General features: G+C 43.5%; 2 protein-coding genes across 4 annotated transcripts in view; one reads left to right on the forward strand and one right to left on the reverse strand.

Moving 5' to 3' along the window:
• The first annotated feature begins 87 nt into the window (after positions 1–87).
• Positions 88–9,083, forward strand: LOC105187463 (X-linked retinitis pigmentosa GTPase regulator). Its single transcript, XM_011148274.3, has 12 exons — positions 88–188; positions 2,809–2,934; positions 4,229–4,321; positions 4,641–4,703; positions 5,690–6,013; positions 6,439–6,591; positions 6,809–6,973; positions 7,060–7,181; positions 7,262–7,351; positions 7,567–8,431; positions 8,615–8,706; positions 8,887–9,083. The coding sequence occupies exons 1-12, from the start codon at positions 158–160 to the stop codon at positions 8,908–8,910; spliced, it is 2,148 nt and encodes a 715-aa protein (XP_011146576.1). The 5' UTR covers positions 88–157; the 3' UTR covers positions 8,911–9,083.
• Positions 9,084–9,722: 639 nt separating this feature from the next.
• Positions 9,723–18,729, reverse strand: part of dsb (scavenger receptor class B member debris buster) — a 37,234-nt gene continuing 28,227 nt past the window's right edge. For 2 of the 3 annotated variants that reach the window (XM_011148275.3, XM_025304844.1), the window contains 8 exons: positions 14,600–14,691; positions 13,597–13,757; positions 13,299–13,437; positions 12,982–13,185; positions 12,728–12,872; positions 12,399–12,644; positions 12,171–12,289; positions 11,459–11,890 (listed from right to left, as the gene is read on the reverse strand). In XM_011148275.3, coding sequence (XP_011146577.1) covers positions 11,459–11,890; positions 12,171–12,289; positions 12,399–12,644; positions 12,728–12,872; positions 12,982–13,185; positions 13,299–13,437; positions 13,597–13,757; positions 14,600–14,691 — 1,538 coding nt within the window. Of the gene's footprint in view, positions 11,891–12,170; positions 12,290–12,398; positions 12,645–12,727; positions 12,873–12,981; positions 13,186–13,298; positions 13,438–13,596; positions 13,758–14,599; positions 14,692–18,729 lie in introns of all 3 variants that reach the window. The other variant, XM_019843317.2, reaches the window with a different exon arrangement.

Raw genomic sequence — 18,729 nt, forward strand, 5'->3', positions numbered from 1 at the left:
CTTTATTGTCGAGAAAGGCAACGACGCGGTTGCCACTAGAAATTGATTTCCAGTTGCTAGGTTACGTGTCGGCTTGAAAGCGCCAGCACCGGCTAGCTAGCACGCCTATCTGGCTGGCGGTTAGTCGGCTGCAAGTTGCGCGGCGCAAAGTGCAAGCATGGGCCTGCCGGACATTGAGACGATACCCGGTAAAGAGAAAGAGACAATAAAAACACGCACCTGACACGCACGCACGCATGCACGCACGCACGCACGCACGCACGCACGCACGCACGCATCCGCGCCGCGAGCATCTCCGGCAGCATCCTCCGTACGTCAACAGCTTTCGAATCGGATGTGATTCGTCGATCGATCGCTCACCAACGGTCAAGCGGATATCGTTGAAACGCTCGCGACGTACCCTCTGCTTCGCCATGCTGTGCCGGTCACCGGCGTGAAGTTGAACGAAAATCGATACGCGACACCGCTATCGAGCGATCGCTGCCTCGTGCTGGCGCGTAGACCACGTCGCGGGATTTCGAATTGACGATACGAGTGCGACCGACGATAATTGGCAAAAACACGTCAAAATTGAGCAGCAATCTTGCAAGCTTCGCACGCTATCAAAGTATCGCGGTTGCACACGATGCACTTTCTTGCGGAATACTACATTTACGTATATCTCCATCGACCATGCGACCGACTTTTTTTCGTTACGAATAGTCAACGCAAACGCGCGCGTCCTACTCGTGAAATATGCTCTCGAGAGCGCTCTTGTTTTCGTCCTCGAATTGCGTTGAATATCCTCGGTGGGCAGTGAATAGTAGTGGTTTGTTCAGCTGTATGCGGCTACCAGCACGATCCGCTCGTTAATCGGCTAATGCCACCGCCGTGGAACATGCGAGTCATACGAGCATTTGTGTCATTAACTTATCGCTGGTATTATCGCGAGAAGAATATAAGTCGGAACAAAAAGGCCCTTGTTTGGCAGAACGCCGTTTGATTCTTCTGATAATGATAATAATAATGGGCTATATTCACACGCATACGCATATGCACACACGCACATGCGCACATATATACGCACACGCAATACATGCCCTGCACGCCCTGCGAGCGAGTCGGATTTCACCTTTGGCACTTCTCGGGACGGAGTGAACCAGCCTTTTATTTGGAACGCTTTGCATGCGAATAGATTACTATTTGCGAGCTATCGCTAACGGATTGTGTTAGATCGTGTACACACATACTTGCCCGAGCAATTCGGCGGCTATTAACCGACCTTTGGTTCAACAACCCTAGAAGTAATGTATGCAGACCTCGGGAGCGACCGACTTTATCCTTTCTGCGAAATTTACTTTCGTCTTTTCTACAATCTATCCAGCGGAGTCGCAAAATGATAGTAGTAAAACAATGGCAACGAGATTACAAGCTTAGGTAATTTTAAGACTCGGGACAATTTTAGAAATTGACATTTGGAATACGAATTCTCAATCGTTACATTTACCATTATTGTAATGTTGAAATGCTATTGTGCGACTCAGAGATTGGAACATTTTAATGACTGAGGATACCAGAATGCTGAAGTCTTTCGAGTAATTTGGTGCTAAAGAAATTCGAAGATTGAAAAATGTTTTTAAAACTCGTAGATTAACAATCTGTGACTATTAATTTGTAAATTAATAAACTCGAGAGTCTAACTCGAATCTAACGATTCGAGGAGCTGAATGTTCGGATGTCCATTGCCCCGTTAATTTTACAATTTTCCGACACGTCGGAAGTCTTTAACGATTTGCAATGAGACAATTCGTGTAACTCTCTGACGTAAGACAGATGCTCAATGCATTATGCAAGAGGCCGCCGTTTGAACTTTTGATAAGCGGGACCTAAGCGTAAATCTCGAAGGATTTATCGTCCATTTTGCGTCCATTATTGACCTTTCGCGAGGGGAAGCTGAAATACCAGCGTTAATTTCGCGTCGGGACACGTACGGCGTACGGTGTCTTAACGCTTTTCCGTTCCTTTTTACTTCGCGCCGACTTCAAGCTTAATTTATGCCAAGGCTGTACAACGATAAGACTTGCCCTCTACCGCGCTATATTCGTGGTACTCCACCAGTGATACGCAGAAATAGAAAGATCCATAAGTCTGAGGTGCCGACAATTAACTCTTGGAGAGAAACACGTATCCATTATTTATCCTTGTTGCTGAATAATTTTACTTACGGTTCGCTCGTCCATAATTTCATCACGTCGCGCAGATCGATGACGCTTATACGTGCCAACGATTTACTTTTTTCCGGAAAAAGTGACACCAGGGGAAAGGTGAAAAACTTTGAACAAGTTTAAATACAGCGATCGATTGTAATCTCTTGCAACATGCATGTACGTATTATACATTGTAAATTTAGGGTCATTAAGTACATTCTTATTCTATTCACGGATTATAAAAATCGCCACGTGCAGCTCCAAATGCAAATTCATGCGATATAAATGACGTGCTTATTATGTATTTATAGTTTCGTAACGGAATGACATACAACGATTGAAATCTCGCAAGAACAAACAATATCGCGACCGATTATGAATACCCGGTATTGTGGAGCGTTTCGCAAGGGCGACCTGCGCGCAGTTCCAAACTCGAATTACAGAGTCAAATACGTATTTCGGGTGAAAGGTCAACGCTCGTGTAATTGTGGCGCGCGCGCGGAGACGTGTAAATCCGAGCGCAAAATCTTCATCGATTGAGTGATTCGCACATTTAAACATAGGAAACTCGATTCATCCTGCCTTCAATATTTAACGATGTATCGATCTTTCTGCATTGTAGAGACCGGGGCGGTGTTCACGATCGGTCGTAGCAGATTCGCGGACAATGTTGCGTCGCACTTCTTCATACGCAAGGACCCCGTCGTCGCTATTGTTTGCGGGGACGAGCATTCGGCCGTGATTTGTCGTAAGTTTCGAGAAGCTTTGCTTTCAAAACGCCTGTTTTGGTCGCAGACCAAACGCAATTTGCAGAATAAGAGAGTACCATCGAACCAAGACAACCATTGAAAAAGCATCATCGTCGTCGTCGTTATGAAGTCGTTATGAAATTGAGCCTAGATTTCAGGATAGGTTTAGTTCTTCAACTATGCAGACACAACACAGAGGAGTCGACGACAATCAGTTGCGCCGTCTATTGAACCATCGTTAATAATTAATTAACGTCGCGCACACAAAGTATAACGTTGCCTCTGACAGTAAAGCATGTATCTGTAATGAGCGGTGTTGTTGCGGTGACGCAAAATAGTCTGTTATAATAAACAATAATCGCAACCGCTTCTTTCCGCCTACTCTCGTATTTTCGGCTTTACATTCATTCGTGGCAGGTTTACACTCGTTCGCATATTTTTAACGTCGCGCCGTTTCGAGGTCGTGTTTCATCGGAAAGTTCAGACGTTTAAAGCGTGGATCTCGATAGCTACGCTGTGTGAGATTCGTGGATTCTATAATGTGTTGAGGCGTTTGATTCGGGCTCGCACGATTTACAGCTTCTGTAGCATGCCACGCGACCACGCGGGTATATAGCCGAGCTATGCTTACATAGGAATACCCACTGTCCAGTAAATCGATATTGAACACGCAATGGTCGGGCCAGCCGGCATTGTTGGCGTTATTAGTACAATGCGTCTTGAGAAAGCCCGCTACGCTGTATCATCCGGCAATTATGAGAACGACTTTGTATAAAGAGAGACCGTCGGAGGAAGCGAAAGAATTAATTTCAGATAATGATAAATCCGCCGGAACTACGCGACAACGTCGAAACTCCGTCTATTCTCCGACAGACGGATGTGTTCCTCCTCTTTTTCCTAATCGTATAACGAGGAGAGACGTTTGCACATTTCTTTGTGCGCATCTCATCAAGATCTCTCTTGTAATCCGCTCTTGTAACTTGCGTAAGCTTGATTGATGCGACGCTATTTGCTTGATACGGTGTAATTAAACCTTACGCAATCGAATTTATTACTAGTGGAATCGTATCTTTGGCTACATTTAAATTCTAAATTCTTCAAGCACTGCTCGTTATGTAAATTCAGAGATGATATTCACCTCGAGATGTCGCGAATAATTTCAGAGCTGTATCAAGTCCAACGAGTTTTAAAATTCATATAAATTACTTCAGAGACATTCCATAGCGTCATCCAGGTGTCCTTCCCTCTTGTTTTCGATTCGTTCTGCTTCTTCTCTTTTCCTCTTTTTTCTAGAAACTGGCAGACTTTTTGTTTTCGGCAGTAACGACTGGGGTCAGCTGGGACTGGGTCATAAAAACCACATCAGTAAACCTTCGTGCGTGAAAAGTTGGTAACTCTTTTATAAAAAAGGCGATACATAAGTTTAGACATAAGTGAGATAATAATATGTTACTGCTTTTATTAAAAAAAAAAAAAATTTTTTTTACTAAGAGCGTTCTGTATTCTCTTGTAAACATGTCGCAGCGTTGAATTCGTTCATTACTTATTTATGCATAATTTATAAAAGTGGCATTTTTTTTCTAAAATCACTTGTAAAGCTTTGCGTTGGAGATCATTTAAAAATCGAGGCTACAGTTTCTTTCCGCTATCCGTTTAATTAAACGCCGTTCGTACTTTTGACGATTGAGGGTCCAATGTGTTTCAGTCTTGAAACCGGAGAAAGTCACACACGTGGCATGTGGGAGAGCGCATACTTTGATATGTACAGGTAAGCAACGAGCAATGTGTACGAAGATGTATACGGAGTGTCTCTCTCGCGTATCTCTCGCGATTGCGCAAATATCGAAAGTCAGTTTAATTGCCCTGTCTATTTGACTAGCGCGATAGTGATTCGTGTCGCGCGTGTAAGCAACGAAATATCGCTCTTTCGAGAGCGACCAGACAATTACTTTCACATTAGCCGATGCGATCTGTCGGAAATACGCAACTGCTGGGACACCCCTTATGCGCGCACATACATACAGTTGTCATTAATGGACGTGCGATGGATACCGTGAGCGGGTATACCACCGTTTCTATATGTGTTCTTCGCGTGCCGTGAACTTTGACGAATATTTGTCGAGTCATTCAACTTCAAACTTGTTCTCACTTGAAGGGATTAACGCGATAGAGATTCCCAAGTGATACGCCACTTTGTTAGCTCCTTTTCCAAATGACATATGATTCGACATATCACAGCACAGTACAGCGTCGGTGAGGTAAAGCCGCGTAGCTAACGCGTAGCTCGCGGAAATACACATACACTGCAAAAACCCGAGTGTGTTATTTTGACACGCATAAGCTGGAGCTTTCTTCACGCGTTTCTTGTCTTGTCTGAAATCACTCGTCATTCGATGCTGATTTCGATATCACTTGACGCGTTTAAACGCGTTAAACGACGTGATTCAAGACGAGCAGGATAGGACGAGCGTAAAGGAAGCTTCAGCTTCCTATACGCGTCAAAATAACACACTCGGGTTTGCGGTGTAATCGCTATCGATTTCATCGACCGGGCCCTTGATCTATCGTTATCGTTGGGAGTAGTTAAACTAGTCTTGTTAGTTTAACATTCGTGGCTTCCGCGGTACGTGGATCCTGTTAGCTTGTCGCAGTAAAGTACAGCTATGACGTTTCCATCGGTTTAACGATCAGGAAACACACACACGAGGGATATATAATCGCGCTTCTTTCTCTTTTCTTTTCTTTGCTCATCAGGAGCCCAGAAGATCTTTGCGTGCGGCAGCAACCAAGAAGGTCAACTGGGTCGGGAAAGCTCCGCGATAGGCGACAGCTCCAGTTCTCCGATTTTGATTTACGACTGCGGTCTCGCCGGGTCCAGGATCCTTCAAGTCGCGGCTGGATCGCATCATTCGATGGCTCTCACCAGCGATGGGGGTGTTATCGCTTGGGGAAGCAATCTGGAAGGGCAATTAGGATTGCCCGGGATCTCGGGACTGGTTAACAAGCCGACAAAGGTCCCCATTCCAGAACCGGTGAAGGAAATCAGTGCGGGATACTATCATTCGGCTCTTTTAACCGGTAATATAATTGACGAACAACTTTTGTTTCCCGTCTGAGATGATAAAATTTTATGAGGAAAATTAACATTTTTTACGACAGATTAAAACAGATTAAAACTGAAACCGAGAAACATGTAAAAATTCAACGAGTCCTCCCTCCTGGGAGGGACTTTTCTTATAAAATACTTAACAATGTTTGTTTGACAAGAGAAAGAAGAGGAAGGAGAAGAAGAAGAAGAAGAAGAAGAAAGAGGAGAATATGTATTTAGTACTTCAAGTCCAAAATGCGGTTTTAAAAGTCTGTCTGAGCATTCTCGGACGTCACGGCACTTTTTGCGATAAATTCTAGATAAAATCGAGCTTCCGCTGCGGCACGCTCGAGCACGTGAGGGCTGTAAAATGCACATTAAAACGCATATAATTCGACGGCGACGATGTTTCCAGAAAGCGGTCTCGTTTATGTCTGCGGCGAATCGGAGAGCGGTAAACTCGGGATCGATGTCAACTTTTCTACGCAAGTTGCACCGAAGCAAATGCAGCTGCCAGCGCCGGCTCTGCATGTTGCATGCGGCGGTCATCACACACTCGTGTTAGCAGGTTGGTCGATGGATTTGGAACCGGTCGTTATTGTTCCCCCCATGCTCCAGCACTCGCTCGATACTCGCAGTCTGTCGTAAAACTGAAAAGAAATTCTTACCTTGGACATTTTGTATACACGCATACATACGTTAATAATGTTCTAAAGCATTACATATTAATTAATGGGAGGGACCTGGGCTTGCTGATATCGCTGATAATTGTGCGAAATTGCCAGAGAACGGCAACATTTACTGCTCCGGTAGCAACGCCAGCGGTCAACTTGGCATGGGCACGAACGTCAGTGAGGTGCACACGCCGAAACTTCTTCCACGCGGGGCTCTTCAGAGCGAAATCATCGTCAAGATCTCCTGCGGCGAAAGTCACAGCGCTATACTCACTGGTGAGCCGCTCGAATCGTCGTCGTTCTCCTTGAACTCAAAAATCTCAGATTAATTATTCTCCGTGTGTCCACATTGCAAATGACAGAGTCGGGTAAACTCTTCACCTGCGGAGACGGGCGACATGGAAAATTGGGTCTGGAGGAAAACGAGAATAACGTTCACGAAGTAACATTCGCTGCCAAATACCAGGAGCTGTTCGTCTCGAATGTAATTCGGCTTATTTAACGAAGCATGTATGTAATCGTCGCGTTTGACTGTCCCGCACTAATTGTCTCCTCGCCTCGCAGGTCTCGTGCGGGGGATGCCATACGATATTGGTTGGTCGGAGACACGAGATGGATTATCAATCGCAACGGCAGTCGGCAGCCACCCAAATGGTAAATGTAATTGTGTTTCGTATCGAATTGAACGAAGAGATGGAATTGATATTCTGTAAATCAACACAGTAAATCACGTTCCGTGATGGAAATACTATACGAATCCGCCATCAGAACGTTGATAAAGGATTATAAAGAAATTGCTAATTAACTTTTTTATAATATTATAAAATAAATGAAGCATGTTCATGAGGAATGCGTTTTTGTGACTACAGGAGCAATCCGCACAGAAAATAAGCTCTCTACCTCCCTTAAAACTTCCTGTAAATATGCAAAGTGAAGAGCGGTTGGATAACACGGAAAACAAGTCGACGAGCGAAAATGGCGACAACGACAAGGATAAAATTCACGAAAACACGGAAAATAATGCCACCAATACAACAAATTTTCCAGAGAACGCGACAACGAATGACTCAAATTTGGTCAATGGTTCAAGAGACGACAATAATGTGAATCATAAAGACCTAACCTCGGAGACTACGGTTCCGTCCGAGAACCTAAACAAAACAGAAGAGCCGCAGCCAGTCGGCGATGAAAATCACGCGGAAGATGAAGGAAATGAGCAGGATGACGAGAATAATAAAAGTAAAGAAAACAGCAAAGAAAATAATAAAGCAGATAGCCCTGAGGATGACGAGAATACGGAAAATCAAACGACGCAAGAAGCTGAAGAACAGCATATAGAAGCAGCAGTAACAACGACAACAGAAGAAACCGAACAGGAAACGTCAACGAATACCACACCACCGCCGAAACCACCGCGGTTAAAATCTGCAAATGCCGAAGATACCGGCAACGGAAAGGAATCTTCAAAAGAAAGCGACGGGGTCGGAGAGCTTGAGAAAGAGAAGAACGGAGAAGAGACGAAGGCGAGGAACGAGCGAAATGAGAGCGCAAAGTCGTCTGATGAAAAACTCAAATCGGCAGTTTCGAAAATCGGCGTTGAAAATATCGTAGGCGCTGTAGAAAATTCAATAGACAAAGCGCAGGAGGACGGGCACGTTGAAGAGCCAGAGAAAACAGAAGTGGATGGCGTGCAGGACGATGCTGATGTGGTGCAATCGCCGGCACCGCGAACAGGTTAGTGAATAAAATTGTTAATATTCGCAATAAAAATAGCATTTGACATTTTGACAAGGAGAAACACTTGAATAATTTCTAATAAATCGATTGGATCTGAAAAACTGCAGAAATCACAGATTGCTGATTAATATTTTATTAATTATTCGATCGATATTTCAAATATTTCGATGATCGTTTTAGGTAAGATGGCAAAGTTGTTCAAAACAAAACGGCAACAAGAGATTCAAAACGGAACCAAGAAGACGGGCAATGTAACGAATTCAAAAGCTAAGGTATGTTTAAATATTGAAAAATAAAAAAAACTAAAAATCAAAACAGGAAGAAACGACATATAAAAACAAAATAAACAAAAAATAAAGCATAATCGGTAAATATCAGCTTTCCATATTCATATAGCTACAATTATAAAATGCAAGATCAATCTAAAAATATATTAACGTATATACTTTCAGTCGAAAACGTGTATCATCCTATGACTGAAGAGACTTCAAAGAGACCGAGGCACCTGGATTCATTATATTTTTTATAAAATAATACTTATGATAAATTCATCGCTGGGACCAATACACGTGGAACCGGAAATCTCCTTCTCCAACGACACGAAGAGCTCACATTTATCACCATATGTGTGTGTGTGTGTGTGTGTGTGTGTGTGTGTGTGTGTGTGTGTGTGTGTGTGTATATGATTATATATACATATATATAATCATTAAACATTATTTAGAAATAGCTTAGGCTTGCGTTATGCCGATGTTTATCTCTCATGTGAATTGCTACGACACCGTGAAATCTTAATAAAATCGCCGGCAATATCAACAATTTTCATTTATTGTACCTAAGCACATGTGAATATAGCACGACTCACTTAGGAGTCGATTTCATTTGAATATTATCATCATTGAATAATATTCAAAAAATTCACGCGATATAAAATGCAAGTAGCAAACGAAAGCCGAGTGTAAATGCAGAATACAGAACAGTACAGAATACAGAATACAGAAAAAGAGTACAGAAAACACAAATGTACGGAATACATTATCTTGGATAAAGGTATTTTATTAAATTCTACCTACAAAAAAATTCTGTTCATACGCGCTAAAATAAATTTATCTTGCTGTTTTCATCTGCCGAATTAATAAAAATTACTTAAATCTAACGCACAATATCACTGTGTCCTACTGATTTTATCACTCATTCGATTAATCGTCAAACTATGTTAAACTTATAATGTGCACCAACGTGTCGAGTAGTCGACGTGTCGTTAAATTATATGATTATCCAAATTTGCCTTCTCCGTGTTCGTTCGTCCTGCGCTTCGACGGACGATTGGTATGAATATTTCTATACCTACGCGTAGTTAACGTTAAAGCAATTGACCTCATTCCTAATCGAAAATGTTTGTTGTGCATTGATAACGATGTTTTATTGTATTTATAGTATACTTAACGTAAGATCACTAATATTGCACTAGATTATGGCCAAGCACGAGTGGGACACGAGTTGAGAGTTGAGTCCCTTTAGACGCAAATTCCACATTATGTATAAATAAGGACGGAATCACAGACACATAATTACATACTCAATGTGATATCCTGGAATCCTTCGTGATACCGAAAAAAAAAAAAAGAAAAGTTTAGGCAGACCCCTGATTGGCGCGACCAGCAATATCCCCGTGTTTAAAACCGTCATATTGCTTTTTTCTTTTTTTTCTTTTTAATTGATAGGAAACTCACGCATGCACGCATATACATATCTTGTGACATCGTAATTTGATATAGCTATGAAATATTATAACGATCATGTCGTCTATTCTCATGCATTGCGAAAGATCAGAAATTCTTTGGCGAATTTAAATCTCGCGACGATACAGGGAGCTCTTCGTCGATTACGATCGATTAAATTTACATGAAATGACGGATGATTTTCTTTTTTTTCGTATAAGTTATTTTACATAAATATTAAACATCAATTCACATAGTCCTAATCAGTTTAATGACTCTTTTTGAGCGCCAACGGGGAGACTTTGGTGTATACAGTCGAAGAAAACGTGTTAGGTTACGCCGTGTCTTGTCATACACATACACACACACTGCGCAGGTACATACTTTTCCGATACTTTTAAGAGAAAGTCGCAATTAATTAATTAATGACGCCTAGCCTTAATCGATTTTAGGACAAAATCGATCAATGACCACTCGCTAGATGATACGCACGCACACGTGCGTAAGTTCTTGCAATCTTTCGTCGAGCTCTTCGAGGTTTATATTCTTAATTTATGTATACATTAAATCCTATCACCCTGTAAAAGTTATGCTAATGAGCGAGTGTTTGGTGAAGAATCGTAAAGTCATATAAATCCTAAATTAAGTGAAAGGGCCCGTGTGATCCTTCGTGTGGCAAGTGTGAAAAAGATCGTACAAGTCTGTCGCGGACGATCTCAACGAGCGATTTCTATATTCCACGTGCAAACTCTGTATCCCTCGCGAATTCTAGATTATTCAGAGTCTAAATTTCTGAAATCCCAAATACTATGTGTCGCAAGTACCAAAGTTTTTTGTAGATACTACCCTCTGTCTTTCATTCAATGACCCACATATGTCCCATGAATTTGAAGAAATTATTAATCATTCTAAGGTATATAACACTCATGATATATGAAAGAAGCCAATACAATAAATACTTTATTGTTTTTTTTTTCTGCATCAAGAAAACGAGTCATAATGAAAGAATTAAATCCTAAACACCTTTCAGACTCTCTTGATGTTGATCGAGTTCATGAGATCCTTGAGTATGCATGTACGTTCTATTCATCTGTACAATTCTAGATTTCTCGAGACAATTTTGTGTTGTTTCGCGACGAATAAGCAACGGTAGACACATCTTCGCAACAGATCGATGTGTCATTTGTCATAACGTCAAGATGAATAGAATCGTCGACACAAACGAAATTAGGCGTCATTAATTACATTTGCGCTGCGAGTAAGACAGCTAAAGTTAACACATACATTTACCTAGCCAGCTCCGTCAAGTCTCTATGACGTCTTGTTTCTCGTCAATGTCGTTGCTCAGCAGGATGTAAGAATCCCTACCGGCCATCAGTCGGTGCTGGCCGGCAATCAGGAAGGACGAGCCTCTCCTAATGGTCCTCCTGCCCAGCTCGATCGTCTCGTGCGCCAACACCGGGCTATTATACGTCTTGATCAGCACTGTGACGATAGTCGTCAGACCGATCAAAATAAAACCGTACGTGAAGCAGGGTGTAATGATGTCGAGGAACGAAGTTCCGAAGAAAATCCATCTCCGAATGGACGGTGTCAGCTCTTCTACTCCCTCCTCGGCCCACATAATCGGAAACATGATGTCGGGGAAATTTGCGACCGCCGCGATGTTGGGCTGCCGTTCTACCTTCAGATTCGCCTGAACGCGTATTTTTGCTTCGAGCGGCACGCCCAGTTTCTAGAGAAACGAAACACAGACACATCACAGGCGCGTCTTCCAGAATCTTTCTTTAAGCTCGCAATTGTACCAAGTATTGGAGGATTGCGAATTGAATCGAATTATCAAAGACTGTGAATTGAAGATTGAGGTTGCACCCCCCGATCGGGACGATGTTTCGGCTGATTTATCGTTTTCATTCATCACAATCTCTAATCCGCGCAATTCTCTATTGCCGATTCTTCTATCCTAAACTGTATGTAGACTTTAGGATTCGCCGCGCCGCGTGCGATCTACTCACCGGTTGAATCTTCGCGTATGATCTGTGCAAATGCTCGACTGGTTTGAGTCCGTCAACGGCGCTCAGCAATTTGGGATCCGCTTGGTAAAAATGCGGGAAAGACATGAAGATCGGCGCGTCTGAAACAAAAGAAAAGGTTCGATGCGTGCGGGTAACTTTAGCGGCGTGCTTTAGCAAAGGGCGCGCGCCGATTTCTTGAAAAACGGAAAAAGCGCGGGAAATACTTACTATACTGACACGGGCTGACGTCCTGTAAGCCTTGCACTGCGCAGTCGGCAACGTTGTCCGGGCAAAAGCACTTGTTCTCTGGCGTCAGACCTCCGAAAACCGTGTCCATCGGCGTGTACAAATCCACTTTGATGCTCGATTTTTCCACCGGCCCGCGATACTGCATCGGTAATATCCTGCACAAATCTTTATCATAGATGTAAACAAAGTCCGAGCCGGTGACATCTCGCGGCGGGAAGAACGAGCCTACGAGGAAACGTCGCGTTAGCAAAGATTTTCGCCCACCTTCAGATAAAGCCAAGAAGAAACACGCTTGAAAATACGCTCACCCTCCGAAGCTCTGATGGAGTTGCAGGGTGCCTGAGACCAATACGGCAAATGATCGAGCCCGTTTAATTGATTCAGCAAGCCGAAGTTCTTCATACCTTTTTCTCCAGTGTAAATCGTGTGCACTTCGTTCAACGTGCCGTTCCTCTACGATTGCATTTCCCGATTATGTGGCGCGTGTTAATTTAAGGGAGAGAAGATTCAACTCCCGAGAATATATCGCACATCTCGGGAGAGAATTTCTTCGAGTACTTACCCCAATCAGGAAGCCCATTTTGCTCATGGGCCGTTTTCCTTTAGGAAAAAATCGATGCCCGAGGCTAACAAACGGATCATCGTAGCCGAACGCGAGTTCGTCGACTGTTATCGGAATAAACGGTTTCATTTGCATTCCGCTTATGAACATTGACAATCCGAACACGATGAAGCGCGGGAAGTTCTTCGTCATAGCCGAAACTGTCTACGAAAAAGGAACAAGGAGTGTTCTGTCACACGCTCGTTTGAATCTCGGCGCAGAGTTCTTAGCGTGCGCGGACTTGTCAAAATTTTATTGCATTTGTGTGAGCAACTTACCAGCAGAGGTATATTCGGTATTATCACCTTGATATTTTTGTTTTCGGACATTTCGGGCACAAAATGTAAGATCTTCTTGTGCTGATAGCTGACCGTTCCGTTATTGTGAAATACGATGTTAACTTTTTCCATATCCTCTCTGCGAAACACAGGTAAAGACAGGCTTATTTCTCGAGAGAGCTTGAGAAGCAATCGTTCACGGACGAAACTTGGCCCGTTGATATACGAGTCCGCAAATAAAATCGGCATTGATCTTCAGTGCTCTTTAGTTGTCCGAGAAGCATTCGCGAAAACTTACCGGAAAACGAACGGTCCGACTTCCTGAAGCTTCGGTCTCTCATTGTACTGCAGAAATGCTTCCGTGTTGCTTACGTTAAATATATACATTTTTGTCAATCGCACTACGCCTGGCTTCTGCCAATAGTGAAAAGAAAGCGAGCCGTTCCACAGTTGCAATTGCTGCAAAAACAACACGGGAATTGAGAATTGCCGATATTGCCGATATTATACGACGCGCGTTTGCGCGGTTCCTCTCCACTTGAGACTGAGATCAACGTTCCATGCGTTCCATTTCGAATGATTTATCACGATGCTTTTGCATCAAAGTAAAATTAGATTCTTCTTTAGAACGACCGCAACGAAAAATTGTTAGCATCTTTCTTTTACACAAACAAAAAAATGAGAATTACGCGCTCTCTAAAATACTCTCTAAAATACGTATTACCGGAAATATATACACGCAAAGAGATTAACGTGTCGATTGAGATGTTACTGGCGAACGGTGACACTATTACGGAAAATCATATTCGATGCGTTTCGATCACGAGTGACATAATGACAATGATGACGATCATAAATTATCTTTTCGAGCATAATTCGCATGCGTTAAAGAGACTTTGGTCGGTAAAAGAGACCTATCGCGATATTTGCCGCGAATGCAAATTACTTCACACGCAAATACCATAAAAAATATTGAATATTCAATCACTTTGTTCACAATTATGAACATGTAATCTGTCCTCACGGGATTCGAAAATACAAAACGGAACTAAGAGGAGAAAACGTAACGTGTTGATTTTTCATTGTTACTTCATCATCGTCTCGCCGACATGTACGTATCGTTACGCTTTTACAAGCGATGTTACCAAATGCAGTAGACGCGCCTTCGCTCGTGTTGACCGCATCAACAAATATTGCCTTATAATTTGCCCTATCAATTGTACTTGGTGTGTATTCTCGCGTGCATACATACGTACATACATACACATGCAAATTTACAATTCATGATGATTCATACTCACTTTTAAGAGGATGTAATCAACCCAAGGTATACTACTGAGCACTATACCAATCACAAGTGCGAGAAGACCTAAGCAGATCGCTGTTATTCTACCTGAAACAGACAGAGAGCAACGGAAAACTAAATTAACAACGCTGGTGTGTTAAACCGTAACATCGCACGCGCACCGAATGCGTGTTTGCGCAAATTGTTTCTTTTTTTTTTTTTTCCCAACTGACGCCAGTTGGCACACCACAACAACCGAGAGTGTTACTCGTAAAGCAAGCATTGACCTACATTCAACAGTTAATAGGGAGTATCAAGCGTTGCTGACGTAAAAAGGTAAAAAAGGCATATACATGTATCCTAGAATAAACGGCAATATATTCCGCAGGAAATTAGCGCATTAGACGTATACTTTACGCGTACATATTTCGTAAAATTTCGTAAGATTTCGGCTGAAGTAGTCGAAAACATCGTATACCTCTGTTATCTGCCGGATTTATCTATCCGGTGAGATCGCAATACATCGTACATGTACGTGGAATTTATACAGCCACACTGCGTGAGGAATTTGTAACTGATGCTATCGGCTGTAATTATTCTTTATGCAGTAGCGCTCACACCGATATATCTCTTTGATCTACGAAGCTCCTCGTCGCGTTTTCATCGAGGAATATGTCACGTTTATCGTTCAAAATCGCACTTATAATGCATATGAACGATGCGTGTCAACAATAAACGCCGCGACTTGATATTTCTCGCGATGATCTCTGACGAGTCTTGACACAATTGAATTTACAATTATCGATTGTAATTGCAATAGAGATCATCAGTCTTCTGAGCCACAAGTTTACAATTGCGTGTTTACACACGCGCCAAGACAAGATCGGTGTGCAAAGTTGCTCGATTTAGAGCGAAGACCTTGCACATCTGCCCTCAAGCAGAGAATCTGGCAAATGACCGAGATGACGGTTTTTCAACCGGATGTGCATCTTGGACGTTAACTCGGTCGGCCCGTTATATAATTCTTGCGAGACTTGCAACGGCTATCGGGAATTTTTCATCGCGTATAAGTCGGTCAACTTGCTTTCACTCCCAAATTAAATGTGAGAACTTAACGAGGTTACTATTCAGTTGCCACACGGAGCCTCGATGCGTCGATGCGACGCATCATACAAGATGCAATCTACAAACGAGAGGGAAAAATTAATTCACCTCGGCAAAAAGTTAATTCTTCAGCACCCTTATTAATAATTCATTGCATTATGTTTGCAACGGCGAGAAGCGAGTAAACTGCACGCACATGTCGCTTACCCTACTAGAGAGAATTCTCTCTCTCTCTCTCTCTCTCTCTCTCCCTCTCTCTCCCTCTCTCTCTCTCTCTCTCTCTCTCTCTCTCTCTCTCCCTCTCTCTCTCTCTCTCTGTCGAACGAGACGAAGTGAACTCGTGCGATTCGTGAGTTAGGCGCGAACCGCGCAGCGGAAGAAAAAGTGCCGCCGCGTATAATTTTACGATTGGCAGCTACCTTTAGTCGTAACCTTCGTGCAGGAATGCGAATGCAAACTACTGACATGGCCTGTCAGAGGCGAGTGAAAACACCATAGCGTATAAGAAAGAGACGGGCGAAAGGGGAAACGTTTAAAAATTAATCATCTCTTTCCTTTCGCCTCATTACTCGAATGCAATCCGTCGGCAAGAAATTCGTCAGGTCAGACAGGCACCTCGTACGTATGTCGCGACCTTGAGTTACGCAATCTCTCCGAGCGAACGGTCGTGTATAGATACAAGTTGCGGATGTCCATCGCGGGTGACTTTTAATCCTGACGGGTTGTAGCGGGAGTGCTCTTGACAAAGTCTGCTAGATCAAGGTTGCTTTTTGCAACACGCCTGGGAGCCACACACACACACACACACACACACACATTTCCTCCAGTCGAAAGATTGTTGTTGCGGCAAGGTTTCAAGTCGCCGACGAAATCGGCTGGAATCTCGGAATTCCCCCAGACATATTATTGCTTGGTCCTCATACAGCGTCCTCATTCTTCGCGAATGTTAAAATCTTTTACTCGTGGCGCGAGAGCTCGATTTCATCCGGCATGTTCCGCCTTCAATACGCTCCATCGACTAATAGATGCACGCATCGCTAAATCCATTAAATTACCAGTCCCGTCGATTGAAAGCGCCGCCAATTTATAAGTGAGTGTTATTCCCTCAATTTACGTTGATACGCCACAGCCTAATAATTATTAAGTGATATTCGGTTTCACCGTCTCCCCCCCCCCCCGCCCGCCGCCGCCTCTCCCTCCATCCTTGCCGTTCTCAGTGGTGTGGAAAGTAGTCGGCTGTACAAATTACACGGAACGACATCCGCATTCAAAGGCTTTTTATTAATTAGTTCGATTTAGCGTCGATGAATGCCGCACGGTGAAGTTACGTATCTCGCGTCATGATCGTCATTTCTGTTTGATACAACTCCGCAACGTAGCCGTTTCTCCGTAGTCGACGGTTTAACGCATTGCATTCCGCAAGGCTCGTGATTCAAGCGTAAATCGAGATCTACTTGCACTTTCTGCGAGAACTTGGCGGCGAAGAAGCAAAAAGAGAGCGATAACATACTGTCTGATTAGCTCCCCCCCCCCCCCATGCTAGTGCGTACGCGAGTTCGATCTCAGCGGATAACTTCATTCGAAAAGCCACCAAGATCGCGGCCTTGTGCGGTAATCGTGTAAAAGAGAAGCGGTCATTAACTCGCAAACTACACGGTATCAATCGCCGACTTGAAACAGTAGCTGATTGTCCGTACGTGAGATAGCCAAGCCCAACCCGAGGATCGCGAGAAACCGAATGTACCGAGAGCGTGCTTCGGCGTGCGAAGATAACGAGCGCAGCGATTGAAAGGGTCAACAGCAGCGAACGTAACGTTTGTTCGGCAATTTATAGTTCGCATACCGCGGAGAGAGTGCAAAATTACTCGTCGCTCACAAAGCTGCACGATACGTGGTATTTGTTAACCATGAGTGGTATAAATTACCGACGAGTGTTGCGCAACACTCGCGATCTCTCCTCTCTCAGACGTCGCTACTGACCGCTCGTTCGTCCCGAAGAAGCCGAAGTTCGATTTCTTAATACGACCTCGAGAAGATGCGTGCCCGAAAGCACGGAGATCTCTCGTCTGAAACCAGTCATCGTTTACGGTATTCCGCTCGAATACGGCTCGCGAACGCCGGATGCTCCACCTGCGCGGTTTAATAATTAATTTTGACCCAGTTCCCGGGAAGCTACCGACCCGGGAAGCCTTGTTCGGATTTTCCTCGAATAGCAGGAGGACCGAACCGCATTAGACTACAATTGTAACGCAGAAAAACTAAATCCAAAATTATCACCACGATTTTCTCACATTCTCGATTCTCGGGAAGAGGCGAGCTGTTCTGTAACGTAACGTTAGATCGTAGCTAATCGACGATTTTTTCGCAGGACGCATTTTTTCATCACGCGACAGACGAAAAGCGAATTGTCCAGCGAATCGCCGCAGTTGTACCGACGATAAATATAATCGCAGAGAACGCTCTACGAGCCGAGCCCGTTAAGTGAGATTAATTTGCGGTACTGGTTCTCGGCAACGTGAAATCATGCAACGCGAATGCAACTTGATGATCCTTTAATCGCGCGGTAGCGCGCGTTAAAAGCTTCTGGATATCACTTAACGCACTCCAATCGCCGGTAATTGTACAAACCGATATTTAACGGCTCATTGTTTCCCCTCTTACCGAACATAAGGAGCTGTACAGCGGTTGAACGCTCGTTGCACAACTTGCGGTTAACTTACATCGTAATCTCCGCGGAGATCTCGGCGGTACTGCATGCAATTGCAGTCGCATGCTATTTCCGCGCGTCGAAAACGACATCGATAACAAACGTTTCTCCGGCAGTTTCTGCATCGCAAAACTATCGAAACCGGAAAAATTATGGAATAAATTAAATTTTTCTTTTTCTTTCATTTCCTTTGCTTTCAATTAAAAACTGGGAGAACTGGGAGAGAGACAGACAGGCTGAAAAACTGAGAAGCTGAAAGACCGGACGATGAAAAAATAAAAAGTCGGACGGTCAAACACGGTGCGCAGAGATGCAGCGAAAATTGTCTCGAAATT

Source organism: Harpegnathos saltator, unplaced genomic scaffold, assembly GCF_003227715.2.
Source record: "Harpegnathos saltator strain DR-91 unplaced genomic scaffold, Hsal_v8.6 scaffold650, whole genome shotgun sequence".
NCBI lineage: Eukaryota > Metazoa > Arthropoda > Insecta > Hymenoptera > Formicidae > Harpegnathos > Harpegnathos saltator.

Bases quoted from the DNA above. Each gene is read 5' to 3' on its own strand.
- LOC105187463 (XM_011148274.3), top strand. From the start codon at position 158: ATGGGCCTGCCGGACATTGAGACGATACCCG. The intron at 189-2,808 runs GTAAAGAGAAAG...TCTGCATTGTAG, and splicing joins GGACATTGAGACGATACCCG to AGACCGGGGCGGTGTTCACG. The intron at 8,707-8,886 runs GTATGTTTAAAT...ATATACTTTCAG, and splicing joins TAACGAATTCAAAAGCTAAG to TCGAAAACGTGTATCATCCT.